The sequence below is a fragment of the Amblyraja radiata genome, chromosome 16 (assembly GCF_010909765.2).
Source record: "Amblyraja radiata isolate CabotCenter1 chromosome 16, sAmbRad1.1.pri, whole genome shotgun sequence".
Taxonomy (NCBI): Eukaryota; Metazoa; Chordata; class Chondrichthyes; order Rajiformes; family Rajidae; genus Amblyraja; species Amblyraja radiata.
The window spans coordinates 13,082,022-13,096,265 of NC_045971.1; the positions used below are offsets into that span (position 1 = coordinate 13,082,022).

General features: G+C 40.5%; 1 protein-coding gene across 5 annotated transcripts in view; it reads left to right on the forward strand.

The window, feature by feature from the left end:
- tlk2 (tousled like kinase 2) overlaps positions 1-14,244 on the forward strand; it is an 88,984-nt gene that overhangs the window by 41,411 nt on the left and 33,329 nt on the right. For 4 of the 5 annotated variants that reach the window (XM_033035110.1, XM_033035111.1, XM_033035114.1 and 1 more), the window contains exons 6-8: positions 2,317-2,415; positions 3,500-3,595; positions 7,405-7,497. In XM_033035110.1, the coding sequence (XP_032891001.1) occupies positions 2,317-2,415; positions 3,500-3,595; positions 7,405-7,497 (288 nt within the window). The remainder of the gene's footprint in view (positions 1-2,316; positions 2,416-3,499; positions 3,596-7,404; positions 7,498-14,244) is intronic. The other variant, XM_033035112.1, reaches the window with a different exon arrangement.

Genomic DNA, 14,244 nt, shown 5'->3' on the forward strand with positions numbered 1-14,244 from the left:
TATTACATTCAATGCCTCATTGTTCACTTGCCATGTCAGTATCAGGATAGGAATTGTGTGACCTGTAAAAGGCCCACTTATTGTCTGTAATTTTATTTATGCTAGAAATTGCATGCAGAGGTAAAGAAATTCAGAACAAAACCTGATTTAAGGCAAATAATAAGATGATGTGAACACTTTCATTTGCATATCAAATTGCATGAAAATTAGTAATTTGGGCCAACCTGCCTATGCCGACCAAATTGCACTGGTCCCACCTGCCTGCATCTGGCCCATATCCCCCTAAACATTTCCTACCCATATACCTGACCAAATGTATTTTCAATGTTGTGACAGTAACTGCCTCAATGACCTCCTTTGGCAGCTCCTTCCATATCCCACCACCCTCTGTGTGGAAAAGGTGTCCCTCAGATTCCTATAAAATACTGTAATTCCCCTCTCACCTTAAACTTATATCCTTTGGGATCCCCCTACTCTGGGTAAATGACTGTGAATTTATCTTATCTATTCCCCTCATGATCTTTATACTTCTATAAGATCACCTCATCCTCCTGCACTCCAAGAAATAAAGTCTTGGCCTGCCCAAGCTCCCCCTCTAGCTCAGGCCATTAAGTCCTGGCAACATCCTCGTAAATCTTCTCTGCACTATTTCTGGCTTAACAACATCCTTCCTATAGCAGGGTGACCAACTTTGAACCAGTATTCCTAATGCAGCCTCATCAACATCTTGTGCAACCGTAACATAACATCCCATCTTCTATTCTCGATACCCTGACTAATGAAGGCTAATATACCCTATCTACCTGTGACACCACTTTCAAGGATTAAACTATCTTTAATCGGACATTATTTGCATTAACTGGTGTACCCTTTATCCTTTATGTGCGCACTGTGGAGGCTTAATTGTAATCATGTATAATCTTTGACTGGATAGCACGCAAACAAAAGCTTTTCACTGTACATCAGTACGCATAACAATAATAAATTAAATTAACAAGGGCACTATTGACCTGACTTCTAGATCTCTCTGCTATACAACACTCCCCAGGGCCCGACTATTCAATGTGAAGGTCCTGCCCTGGTTTGACTTCCAGAATTGCAACACCTCGCACTTATCTGCATTAAATTCCATTAGTCATTCCTCAGCCCACTTGCCCAACAGATCAAGATCCTGCTGTAATTTGTGATAACCATCTTCACTACCTGTGATATCACCAACTTTAGTTTCACCTGCAAACTTAATAATCATGCCGCCTACACTCATACAAATCATTGATATAAACCACAAGCTAATCGAGACTCGAAATGCCACCTATCCATGTTCTCCAGAGATGCTGCCTGACTTGCTGAGTTATTCCAGCACTTTGTGTCTCTTTCAGCTAGGATCTAATTGAGTGGTAGAACAGGTTTGAAGGTCAAATGAACCTTGCTCCTATTTATGATGTTCTTAAATTTCATAATGCAAATTCATGTGATGCTTTGGTTAAGAGCTATAGTTTGGAAAGGGGTTGAATAAAATTATCTTTGTGAGCTTTAGACAAAATGCAACTTAAGCCACCATCTCTGCACCAGAGTTGAACGCGATGGCCATATACACTGTTTAACAATGCATTTAAACGAATTGATCAAAACCTACTGGTCGCAGGTTCCTAAATCTGTATCCTGCTATACTTGGTCAGACAGGCCCACCCCTGTTCTTCTCCTCATTGTACTTCACCCTGACTTGGACGTATTAATGTTCCATCATCCGTAGTTTAAATTCGATAGCTTCCTATTTAACAACACCATGATTATATTTTGAGGCAGCTGATATTGTTTGAACATGTGAGCTCATCATTGCTGCAAGTGCATCTAAAGAGGGTGAGTAAAGATCTGTTTTAACAGTGGTCATATATTGAGAATCAATATTTGATTGGATCCAGTAGTAGGCTTCAACACTTCCTTTGGCTGTGCTGAGTTGGGTTTCACATCTACAAAGTTGGGTTGCCTTTTAATATGGTGGAGCTACTTAATCCAGCATTTTAGAGTAGAATGTTGTTCTATATATGTTTAAATAAATATATTGATAGAGCTGAGATCAAAATTAGATGAGGCTTAGCATTGTTGGGGAAGAAATAAAGAGACTATGCTGTGCTTGGAATATTATAAGTACTTAGTCAATTAATTTTATTTTATCTCGTTTTATGCAGGCAGGAGGAAATACCAGACCATAGTTTGTTTTTCATAAAACAATGGCTGATACTTTGGTGACTATGAACCACCAGTATGTCATCTGGTGCCTTGTACTATCCTAACCAACTAATATTTTTGTTTCAGTTTGCTGGTGGGAATGTCACGGGCACAAGTCCGGGACGAAGTGTGCCACCCGTAGCTCGTTCGTCACCGCAACATTCCTTATCGTATTCATCACCTTCTGTGAGTGCTATCTACATATGGGGAATGTCTTTAATAGATGAACAATGTTGTAATTTTAATGAAACATTTCAACTCCAATCATTTAAATGCTCTCCTATTATGACTTTGCATGGTTGCTTTGTCTAAAGTTTTGATATTGAGCAGGCCCAAGATTAAATTAGGAATTACTCGCTGGGCTCCCAAATCTTGTGTGCTGAAATTGAAAGAAAAACTCCAGGGTAAAAACTGGCAGAAGTGCCAAGCAGTAATTGAATGTGTTATTGTGAAGGCGAGCATATGGCACAGATTAGATAATGGTTGTTGGTCATCGGTGACTTCTGCCTCTTGGGCTCAGGGTTGAGATTTAGCTTGGTGGAAAGGTGAGATTCAAAAAAACAGTTAATTTAGGCCATAGTCTAAAATAATTCACTATCAATGTATGACCAGTTAAATAAGTACTTGGAACATACTAAGTGCAGAATAGTGTCACAAATACTCCGCCCAAAATCTTTTGCTGAAAAAAGTCCAATTCTCAATCCACGGTTGAGGGTATGGAGGACTCTCTAAGTTTTTAACATCTTTAAAACTTGATGGATACAATATGGCGCTGAAAACGTGACTTTTCGTTGGTTTAGTTTAGAGATACAGCACAGAAACAGGCCTTTCGTGCCGGCCCTACGTGCTGACATTATCACTATCCTACTCGCACTAGGGACAATCTACAATTTTACCCAGCCAATTAATCTACAAGCCTGCATGTCTTTGGAGTGTGCGATGAAACTGGAGCACCCGGAGAAAACCCACGTGGAGAACGTACAAACTCCATACAGACAGCAAGTATAGTCAGGATCGAACTCGGGTCGCTGGCACTGTAAAGCAGCAACTCTACAGCTGCGCCACCCACTCTTGTGTACTGTTTCAGTGTAATCTTACTATTCTTGCTTTCTTGTATTTAAGCATGACTCAGCACTAAGTATGAGATTTTTACTGAGCCATATGCAAAAAAAAATTTCACTGTACCAAGTTAAATGTGACCATAAAGTAGCAATGAACTATAAAAAAGGTTTAATTTGAAATGATTCACGTTCCTTGTTTTAAATCCGAGGTTCAGCATGGCAGCCCGTCGTCAGTGGGATCGGCCAACAACGAGCATTCCTGTAATTCCCAAAAGATCATTAACGTACAACATAAACAATCTCAGGTATGATTTGCATGAAAATGTGCAGAGAAAATATATGAGGATGTTGCCAGGACTCGAGGGCCTGAACTATAGGGAGAGGTTGAGCAGGTTAGGACTTTAGAGTGCAGGAGGATGAGGGGTGATCTTGTAGAGGTGTATAAAATCTTGAGAGGAATAGATTGGGTAAACGCACAGAGTCTCTTGCCCGGAGTATTGAAATTGAGAACTAGAGGACAAAGGTTTAAGGTGAGGGGGGGAAAGATATAATAGGAACCTGAGGGGTAACCTTTTAACACAAAAAATTGGTAGGTATGGAGCGAGCTGCCGGAGGAGGTAGTTGAGGCGTTTAATAAACAATTGGACAGGCACATGAATAGAACAGGTTTAGCAGGATATGGGCCAAATGCAGGCAGGTCGGACTAGCGTAGATGGGACTTGTTAGTTAGCATGGGCAGGTTAGGCCGAATGGCCTGTTTCATGCTCTATGACTCTGCAAAACCGGAACTCAATTTAATTTCAGTTTTGAGTTTATCAGTTTAAGAATCAAGAGTGTTTAATTTTCATATGCTGCATCGGGTCAAAGCAATAAAGTTCTTGCTTGCTGCATGCAGCTTTACAGGCATATTAAAGGCAATCACAGAACAAATAAATATTCAGTTATTCTAAGTTAAACCAGACCACAATTGTGCCATCCAAAGTTCATAGTACAACCTTAGTACTTTGGTGCTGAGATAGGGTTGAGGTTCGATAAAAGTGGAATTGTCAGAAATGCAATGGGACCCAGGGGAGGGATAAATTGGGTTTAGTTTGGCTCCATCTCCCCATCATTTTCCCAACCCCCCTATCCCAAAACATCTGGTGCAATCAATGACTTACCAACTTCTGCCTCACCTCTCTTCACCCTTCCCTCACACTTCTATATATTCGCTGTCTTCACACCACACTCAGTTCTGATGCAGTCCCATCCCTTTTTATCTCCACAGATGGTGCTCAACCTGCTGAAGTATCAGTTTTGAGCTTGGATATCTCATTTTAATGTGCATAAAGACAAGATGTTGAATTTGGGCATGAACAAGTTAAGAAAGCAAATAAACTAAAGGCAGACAAATTTCCAGAACCTGATTGGATTAATTTGAGAATGGGGAGGAGAATGGAGAAGCCCAAGAAAATTGTCATGACATTGTTTTTGAGTAAAAGTATTTGCTATAGAAAAGAATATTGAGCAGAACAATCATCATTACCAAAATAGGTCACAGCTGGGGTAATTACAAAATTTGGAGAGGGTACAATGTGGAAATCATTAAATCAATAATCTGAAAAACTTCACATCAAATTTTTCCAAGGCAGGGTTGGAATTTAGATTTAGTTAATCAGTAATTTTAAGGAAAAGCCTTACTAACAACCTTCATAAACCTTACACTTAAATCCATCTGATCCACTAATGTCCTTCAGCGAAGCTTATCTGCCGCCCTTGCCCTGTCTGGTCTGTATGCGTCTCCAGGCCCACAAATCATCGACGGATTAATCTTTTCTGAAAGAGGTTCCTCGGGCTTTCAAGGACAATTAAGGATGGGCAGTACATGCTGGCACAATTCCTGGACAATAATTTAAAACAAAATGCAAGTGAGTGCAAAATCAAGGGGCCAATCTACACAGCTCGAGCTCTATTACCCAAGATAAACATAACCGATTTCTGTAAGTGTGAGCTTAAAAAAAAACATTTAAAAGATCGGGAAGAGAAAAAAGTTTGGCGAAAATCACAGGGATGGAATGGTGGTGAGTAGGCCGATGAGAAGTTGGTGGCATACTTAAAGAAATAAAATCTAATTCGATACCTTGAAGAGAGGTGGAATTGGAGTTAAGGTCAGTTCTCTGATCTAATTGTATGTGGATTGCCGAGCACCACAGCCATCTATTTGCAGATCACTGTTGGTCATTGATTGTGTTGCTGACAAGAGGGTATTGCGCTCGCATTTCTGGACCAACATTGAAATATAGTAAATAATTCCAAAGACCATAGAAAGCAGAGAGCTGATGAAAAGCAGAGCAATTTGCAGATTCTTCTAAAAATGAATCAAAGCAAAGAAGATAGAATAACGATCACAATAGTGCCTTAAACATTACAAATAGCGAGGAAAACTGAAGAATGTACAGTAATTAAACAGAGGGAAATAAAAAAAGACACACAAGTTTGAGATTGGAAGGATCAATTAGGGTGTGGCCCAAATGTGTAGTCTTTCTGAATATACATCAAAATCATGTTGAATAAATTCCAAGTGCAATTTCTATGTTTGATATGTACGTTATGACCAAGGAATTATGTTAAAGATAATGAGGATGGGAACCATATATACCAGCTACATGGGGATGTTAATTGTAGGGCCTTCCAGCGGGCATGATAAAATCCATCATATTTTGTTATATGTAACTAAATCACATGACATTGAGAGCAGGAGACAAGAGAGACTGCATAAGCTGGCATCTGGAGCAGAAGCAAAATTGCCAGCAAATGTTGATAGCTAGTTATACCTAACATCTACATCATTAATAAACACGGTGATGTTTATAAACATCAACAGAGATTTGTCTCTGTCACTGGTTGGTCACATGTTGCCCATCTAAATGCTCGACTGCTATCCAATTTCTCCAACCTGGCACTCAGTCAGATTTCTCTCAAGATCAATGATCTGGTTTCAATTCCAGTGTATATCACAATGCTGGCAGAATTCAGCAGGTCAAACAGCATCGGTGGGGGAAATGCAGTCCAATTGAAGGGTCTCAACCTTAAATGTTGACTCTCCATTTTTCTCCACAATTGCTGCCCAAAGCCGCTGAGTTCCTTCAGCATTTTGACTTTTACTGAAAGAAGGAATTGAAAGACGATCATTGATCTTGCGAGGAGATGGGCTGACTGCCAGATGTGGGACTTGGGACAGTGGTGAAACATTTGGATGGACAACATGTAACCCACCACAGTCAGCAACAATCTTTGTTACAAATGTTCTCCATGTTTATTAATGCTGCAGATGTTGAGGTAGTAAAAAACAGATGTCAACATTTACTGGTGATTCAAAGATGGGTTAATGGTGTGGAATAAGGATGGAAGCATCCCACTACAAAGAGAAATTAAGAGAAAGGGTAAAAACTGAACAAATAGATTTTGGTGCAGGCAAATATAGGCGGCTAAAACTGAGTCTAGAGTATATTTTAATGGTAAAAAGGTTGAAACAGTAGAGGTCCAAGGGGGTGGGGTGATGGTGGTTACTTTAGTAAGAAATGATGTCAACAGCATTAAATGCCACAAAAACATTTTAGTAGAATAATGGAATACATATCAAAAGGATGGTAGTGTATGGGTATAGAAATGATGCTCCAGTTAAAACAAGGTTAAACCCAGTATGCACTCTGGGAATTTCTGAGTACCATTTCTTAAAAAGAATGGATTAACCTTGCAGAGATGGCATAGATTAATTTAAATGCCAAGTGTCAAATTACAAGGTGATATTGCACACACTGAGTTTGCATTTACTGGAATTTACAGCTGGAGAGGTGCTATGGTTGAACTTTTCAAGATAATGTAGGAGTCTGACAGAATTCCTGCCAGGATGACCAAGAGGTGTAAATTTTTTTATTTATTTTTTAAAAGGTAGACAGATCATGCAGGAAGAAAATTCTGAAATATTTCTACCTAGAAAGATAACATTTTGGAACACTGACAAAAAGCAGTTAATATGATTTGGGATATTTTAATTTAAAATAGTAAATAAATTGATTTTTATTAACCAGGAGTGTAAAATTGTATTAAAGGAAATGGTTTGGTGTGTTTGCAGACAGACTTCACGTTAGAAAAGCTCACTGCTTTGGAAAGCAACAAAAATTCTGATCTGGAAAAGAAGGAAGGTCGGATCGATGATTTACTGCGGGTAAGGTTTTTCTATGTACAGCAATGCAGTTTGACATCACATAACACCTTTACACACTATGCAAGCTGATCTAAAACTGCAAAATGAAAACCATTTTCTACAGAATCTCAAAAGGGAGCCAAAATACAAAACACCTTTTGATTCCTGTTCACATTTCTCCATTTGACCCAATGTCAAACCACTTAAGGTAGACGGTAACTCAGCGGGACAGGCAGCATCTCTGGAGAGAAGGAATGGGTGACATTTCAGGTCGAGACCCTTCTTCAGACCACGTCAAACCACTTAAGGCAAGCATGGACTCTGGATTAGAACACAAATCTGGCTGGTTCATATAGTCCAATGGTCTGCCATCTTGGGTGTTTAAAATGCAGCAATTTAATTTCTGATTCTGTATTAGGGTACAAGGTGAAGGGCACATTCCAAATTCTGCCTGTAGAGAGAGCAGCCTGAGGTGTAGTGCTTATACATATGAAATATGAGATAGCATTAATGCACAGATTATTGTCAAATTCAGCAGAACTCCGAATGCCCGGCATTGCTTCCTAGAAGGCAAAACCAAGTGGCAGCTTAAGCAACAGCAAGGCACCACTTGCAAATGAGCTCTATCTGCTCCAAACACTCTTGAAAAATTGCCTTCTCGGGCCTGCTATGTACTCTCAGTCACCGAGCCTGATGTCAAAAGATATTTCTCGAGTTTAAGCACTCGGAAAGTATCCGGCCCTGATGGTGTGCCTGGTCACGTTATTGAAACCTGCACGGACCAACAGGCTGCAGTATTTGCTGACATGTGCGACCTCTCTGTCGTCCTCTCAAACAGTGCATTCAAGCTTTTAACTGCCAACTCTGGGGGGGGATAAAATGTTCAAGATGTCTTTAACCTTCTTACAACTGACCCTAAACCTATGTCCTCTAGTTTTAGATATATCTGCAATGGGGAAAAGTTTCCCATTATCTATTGATGCCTCTTATAATTTTTATCGCTCCCTGGTCCACGAAAACAAACTCAGTTTGCACAGTTCTCCCTTCAAAAGTGAATATTCTATATCAAGCAGCATCTTGGTAAATTGCCTCTGCCAGTGCAATCACATCCCACCCATCATTGTGGTAACCAGGACTGTATGCAATCCTCCAACTGTGGCCTAACTAAATGTTTCATAAAGTTGCACCATAACCTCCATGCTTTTATATTCCATGCCCCAGCCATTGTTGGCAATAATGATGGATTGTTGCAAAAACGGAAATAAATTAAATAATTCCCCAAACAGGCCAGTGCTGCCTTAAGAAGAGCCAGGATTCTCAGCTGGCAATTGTAGCTATGCAAATTCAATAATGAATGACTCGGTGCAAGGACAAATCAGTTTTGTGCAGCCCTCAAAATATTCAACAATAGAAAGACATACCAGAGAGGTCAAAAGGGATGCCAATAGCACATTTATCTTCAGCATAGTTGGGTCAATTTACCTCCAGGGTCAGAGGCTAGGCAATATGAAAGAATAACCCCTGATGTTTGAGAGGAGGATAAGGCGAGTTATGGGGTACCTTTCTTTCAATTCTGGTGCCTACTTTGGTGCTGGATGATCTATCAAGTTATACACTTTTTGTAATGGTTTGCTAAATAACTTCGAAGGGCGCCTAGAAATGGACCACATTGCTGTTGAGCTGCGATATCACAAGCCAGACCAGTATGTTAATTTGCTTCGCAGAATGACATTAGTGACAGTAACAACAATCAAATAATTTCCTGTTACATTAGTGATTCTAGATTTTATCCCAGAATGTTATTTAATCGATAGATGCATGGATATGGAGGGTTTAGAGGGATATGGACAAAACAAGGGAAAATGAGAAGAGATCATATTGGTCAACATGGACGAGTTGCACCAAAGGGTTTGTTTCTGTGCTGTAGGACCTTGTGATTCTCTGACTTGAAATTCTCAGCAGTTCATTCCTCTGAATTATTAGTGTAGTAACTTTAGCCACTATGACAAACCATATATTTAAATTTAAGAATGCTGGAACTGCCCCGAGTTTATATCAATATGTGAATGGTAAAATTGAGCTGAGTTGTGGTTTATGGAGGCATTAAAGACTCATTATATTCTCTGCAGTCTGGATGTTCCATATTTAAAATTTTAAGCATCTGCTGCATTTTGCTCTTGGATTGCAATGTTCTTTATTTCCATCGGATGGCACTAGAGTCAAAGCTTTTCATCACTTCAAGTGCAATTAGAAATTCTTGGTGTAGAATGTTTTTAATGAACCTCTAAATGAAGTGGGACCCATTGGGTCCCATGTTCACATGGGAGGGCAGGTCACCCAACGCAATATTCTACCTCTCCACCAATTCCAATATTGGTGGCCAGTGGGGGGCTTTCTGGAGTGTTAGTATGGGCTGAAGGGGCTAGTATGGACATTGTGGGCCGAATGGATTCTTGGGCTGGCAGCTCAGTCACTCAGGCCTGGTGGGCTGGCAGCTCAGTCACTCAGGCCTGGTAGGCTGGCAGCTCAATCACTCAGGCCTGATAGGCTGGCAGCTCAGTCACTCAGGGCTGGTGGGCTGGCATCTCAGTCACTCAGGGCTGGTGGGCTGGCAGCTCAGTCACTCAGGGCTGGTGGGCTGGCAGATCAGTCACTCGGGGCTGGTGGGCTGGCAGTGCACTCACTCACTCACTCATTCCTTCAAAATCCATTTCAAGCAGAGTGCAGGCGACCACATTCGATTTCATGGCATTTCAAGCAGAGTGCAGGCCAGCAAATTCAATTTCATGGCATTTCAAGCAGAGTGCAGGCTAGCAAATTCAATTTCATGGCATTTCAAGCAGAGTGCAGGCATTGTCATTAAGGGCTAACAAATCATTTATTGCAAGTACATTGCAGACTCACAGTTCAGTTGATTCACAGCTTAGAATCACAGTTGTGGACTCTCCCTCGCGATCTTCCAGAGGGACTGACTCGTATCCAGGCATCCGGGGTTTTATAGTCCTCCCCCCCCCCCCTCCGCAAGGGGCGTTACCTTCATCGTGGTGATTGTCAGGAGAGAGGACCAATCAGCTGATCTTTTTTTTAAAAATCAAGATTTTTAAGACATAACTTTTTTATTTTTCACCGATCGGAAAAATCCTCAGGACTGCCTCAGCGGAGGAGGACTATGAGTAAGATGGCCAAAAATCATAGCGGTATATGGTAGTGTTTTTTCTAAAATCAATATACAGCGCAGGCAGGAAGTGGTCAAGATGAGATTTTTAGTTATATAGATGACAGTAGATAAGGGGATCTGGTGGTTGGAACTTTGATGTGGGTGGCAATTTTTTATTTTTTTTGTTTATTTCATTGCTGAATACTATTTTCTATGATTCCCAAATAAATGAAACATGGATCGATAATCATGTTCCTTGCTAGTTAATTTCCTGTGGTTAACAATCAACCATTAATTATGCCTATCGTTCATGAAAGATTGTGTGTGGTGCTCCCCATATCCTTTCAACTCTCCAGGAGGTGAAAGAGTAGATTTGTTTGTACCAGTTCATCTACCCAGTTGGATTTGGTTATTTGTTGAACAAAATAATAAATATACAATGGTTAGAATTGGCCTATGGACATCATGTCCCTCGGACATAATGGAAGGAAATCATTTAGCCCATCAGATCCATGCCAGCTCTCAAAAGCGCTATCCTATTCCCCCTCCTTTCTCTGTACGCCTGCAAATACTTATCTCTCATGTTTGCCCATCAGTTGTCAATTAAGGAAACAACACTGACAAAAACAGAACCAAGAAGAAACTCCACAGTCATGGAGAGTTTACAAACTCCACATAAAACAACACAGGAAACAGCTGTGCCATCATGCCACCATGTGGGAAATATCTTTTGGACCGATCTAGAATGAATTCTCAAGAAGTAGAGGGAATTTTTTTTAAAGTCGGCAACTAATCAAAACAGTTGTATATCTTGCATTTTAACTTCATTTGTGCTGGTTCCTGGTGTTGTACATAACTAATTTCATCACCTTTGCTGTCAATTTTGCATTAACTCTCCATCATTTCAGGATAGTTACCAATATCCCATACGCCTACAGACTACAACTATCTTGACCACGTCATCTCCTGTTCTATTTTCCCAGTTTCTGACTCAGTAGCATCTATTCAGATGATGACATTTTCCACACCAGTGCTCCTGAGATATCTTTCAATCATGGCATTCCTTTCACCACAGTTGGCAGTGTTCTTAACTCTCTGCTCTCTTCTGCCCTCATCCTTGCAGCTAGAACAAGAATGTAATTTACCTTGTTCTTATCTTCCACTTTCCAGTCTCTGCATTGAACAGATTATCCTCTAATTTCTGTGAACTTCACAATGTTGTGACCACCAAATAGGCCTTACCTTCCATTCTTCTTTCAAATAATGTTTTCTCAACTTTTCCCAAAAAACACTACTGACTACTTGCCTTATGATATATTCCCACACAACTAAACAGGATTCAATGACAAACCTTTTGCCTTTCTTCACACCATCTTCGAATGAAGTAGCAAATCACTTGTCTTCCCATTTATTTGGTAGTCATATCATGATGTCCCCTGTATTAGAGAAATGAATTGTAGACCTCATTGCAGGACACTTTTGTGATCATTCCACCTGGGAGGCCCTGAGTTAGTTGTCTGTCACTCTAATTCTACATCTCACTCTCGCTCTGCCTTTAGGCTTAAGCTGGAGCAGTGTAAGCACAAGGGACTTCATCTTATCTTTCAGCTGGGCACGTTGCAGCCCCCAGCACTCGGCATTGAAAGCACCAATTTCAGATAACTCCCCTGGTGCATGAAAGGTCATCAAGCTGCGATGTCAACTCATTCTTTTTACACGGTCTTGTTCTCTCCAGCAATCTCATTCAGTACAGATTTCCAGGAACCACATTGTTTGTATTTTGCATTAGTGTTCTCTTTCCCCTGTCATTATTCATTTCCTATTTGCAGATCTCCAGACAAATCTCCTGGGGTTAAGCTGACCCAGGACCAACAAGTGTCTTTCAGTTTCTCTGGACTCCTTCCTAGCAAAGACAGTTTTATTTTCCACCCTAACTCTTTTATCCTACTTAAAGCGTGCACCTTCCAACTTTTTCTGATTCTGATTTAAGATTATTCAACTGGGGGAATTATCTCTTCTCGCCCCCAGTCAGCAATGGTCTGATGCAGCAGGTCTTCACATGTTCCAACCATTATTTATTCAGCAAGTCGGTGGTAAAATATCACATCATTTGGACATATTGATAGTTTAATTACATGGGGAGCTGCTGGCTATTTTCTGTTGTACCTCAATGTCTCAGATCTTCACGTATAACCAAGCATGTTCAAGTGCAATGGCTTGTTGAAGAGATTGTGAATGCATTTCACATTGAGCCTTCTGGATTTATTTGAATAATACAACTGACTCTATGAAAAGGCATTTTATTTTTTAAATTACGTGTGAGCTGTCGTACATTCTGGTGGCTGGATCTCAGGATAATATTACCTGAGGTCTTTTCACAGCTCGGATATCACTGACTGTTTGAACCCAGAAAATTAAATATGACCAGGTAGGAACTGTGGTCCATGAGTCTGTGTAGCTGTCTTGGTCTGCGATGGTCTGGTCTATTGTCTTTGGGTGGTGAATTAGAATTTTCGCTTTTTATTAATGGCAATTCAGTGTGAATGAACTGATACCAGGGTTACTAGGGAAATTGATGAGGGTAAAGCAATGGATGTTGTCTATATGGACTTTAGTAAGGCCTTTGACAAGGTTCATCATGGAAGGTTGGTTAAGAAGGTTCAATTGTTGGGTATTAATGCAGGAGTAGCAAGATGGATTCAACAGTGGCTGAATGGGAGATGCCAGAGAGTAATGGTGGATGGCTGTTTGTCAGGTTGGAGGTCGGTGACTAGTGGGGTGCCTCAGGGATCTGTGTTGGGTCCACTGTTGTTTGTCATGTACATCAATGATCTGGATGATGGTGTGGTAAATTGGATTAGTAAGTATGCAGATGATACTGAGATAGGTGGAGTTGTGGATAACGAAGTAGATTTCCAAAGTCTACAGAGAGATTTAGGCCATTTGGAAGAATGGGCTGAAAGATGGCAGATGGAGTTTAATGCTGATAAGTGTGAGGTGCTACATCTTGGCAGGACAAATCAAAATAGGACGTACATGGTAAATGGTAGCGAATTGAGGAATGCAGTTGAACAGAGGGATCTAGGAATAACTGTGCATAGTTCCCTGAAGGTGAAATCTCATGTAGATAGGGTGGTAAAGAAAGCTTTTGGTGTGCTAGCCTTTATAAATCAGAGCATTGATTATAGAAGTTGGGATGTAATGTTAAAATTGTACAAGGCATTGGTGAGACCAATTCTGGAGTATGGTGTACAATTTTGGTCGCCCAATTATAGGAAGGATGTCAACAAAATAGAGAGAGTACAGAGGAGATTTACTAGAATGTTGCCTGGGTTTCAGCAACTAAGTTACAGAGAAAGGTTGAATAAGTTAGGTCTTTATTCTTTGGAGCGCAGAAGGTTAAGGGGGGACTTGATAGAGGTCTTTAAAATGATGAGAGGGATAGACAGAGTTGACGTGGGTAAGCTTTTCCCATTGAGAGTAGGGAAGATTCAAACAAGAGGACATTACTTCCGAATTAAGGGACAGAAGTTTAGGGGTAACATGAGGGGGAACTTCTTTACTCAGAGAGTGGTAGCTGTGTGGAATGAGCTTCCAGTGAAAGTGGTGGA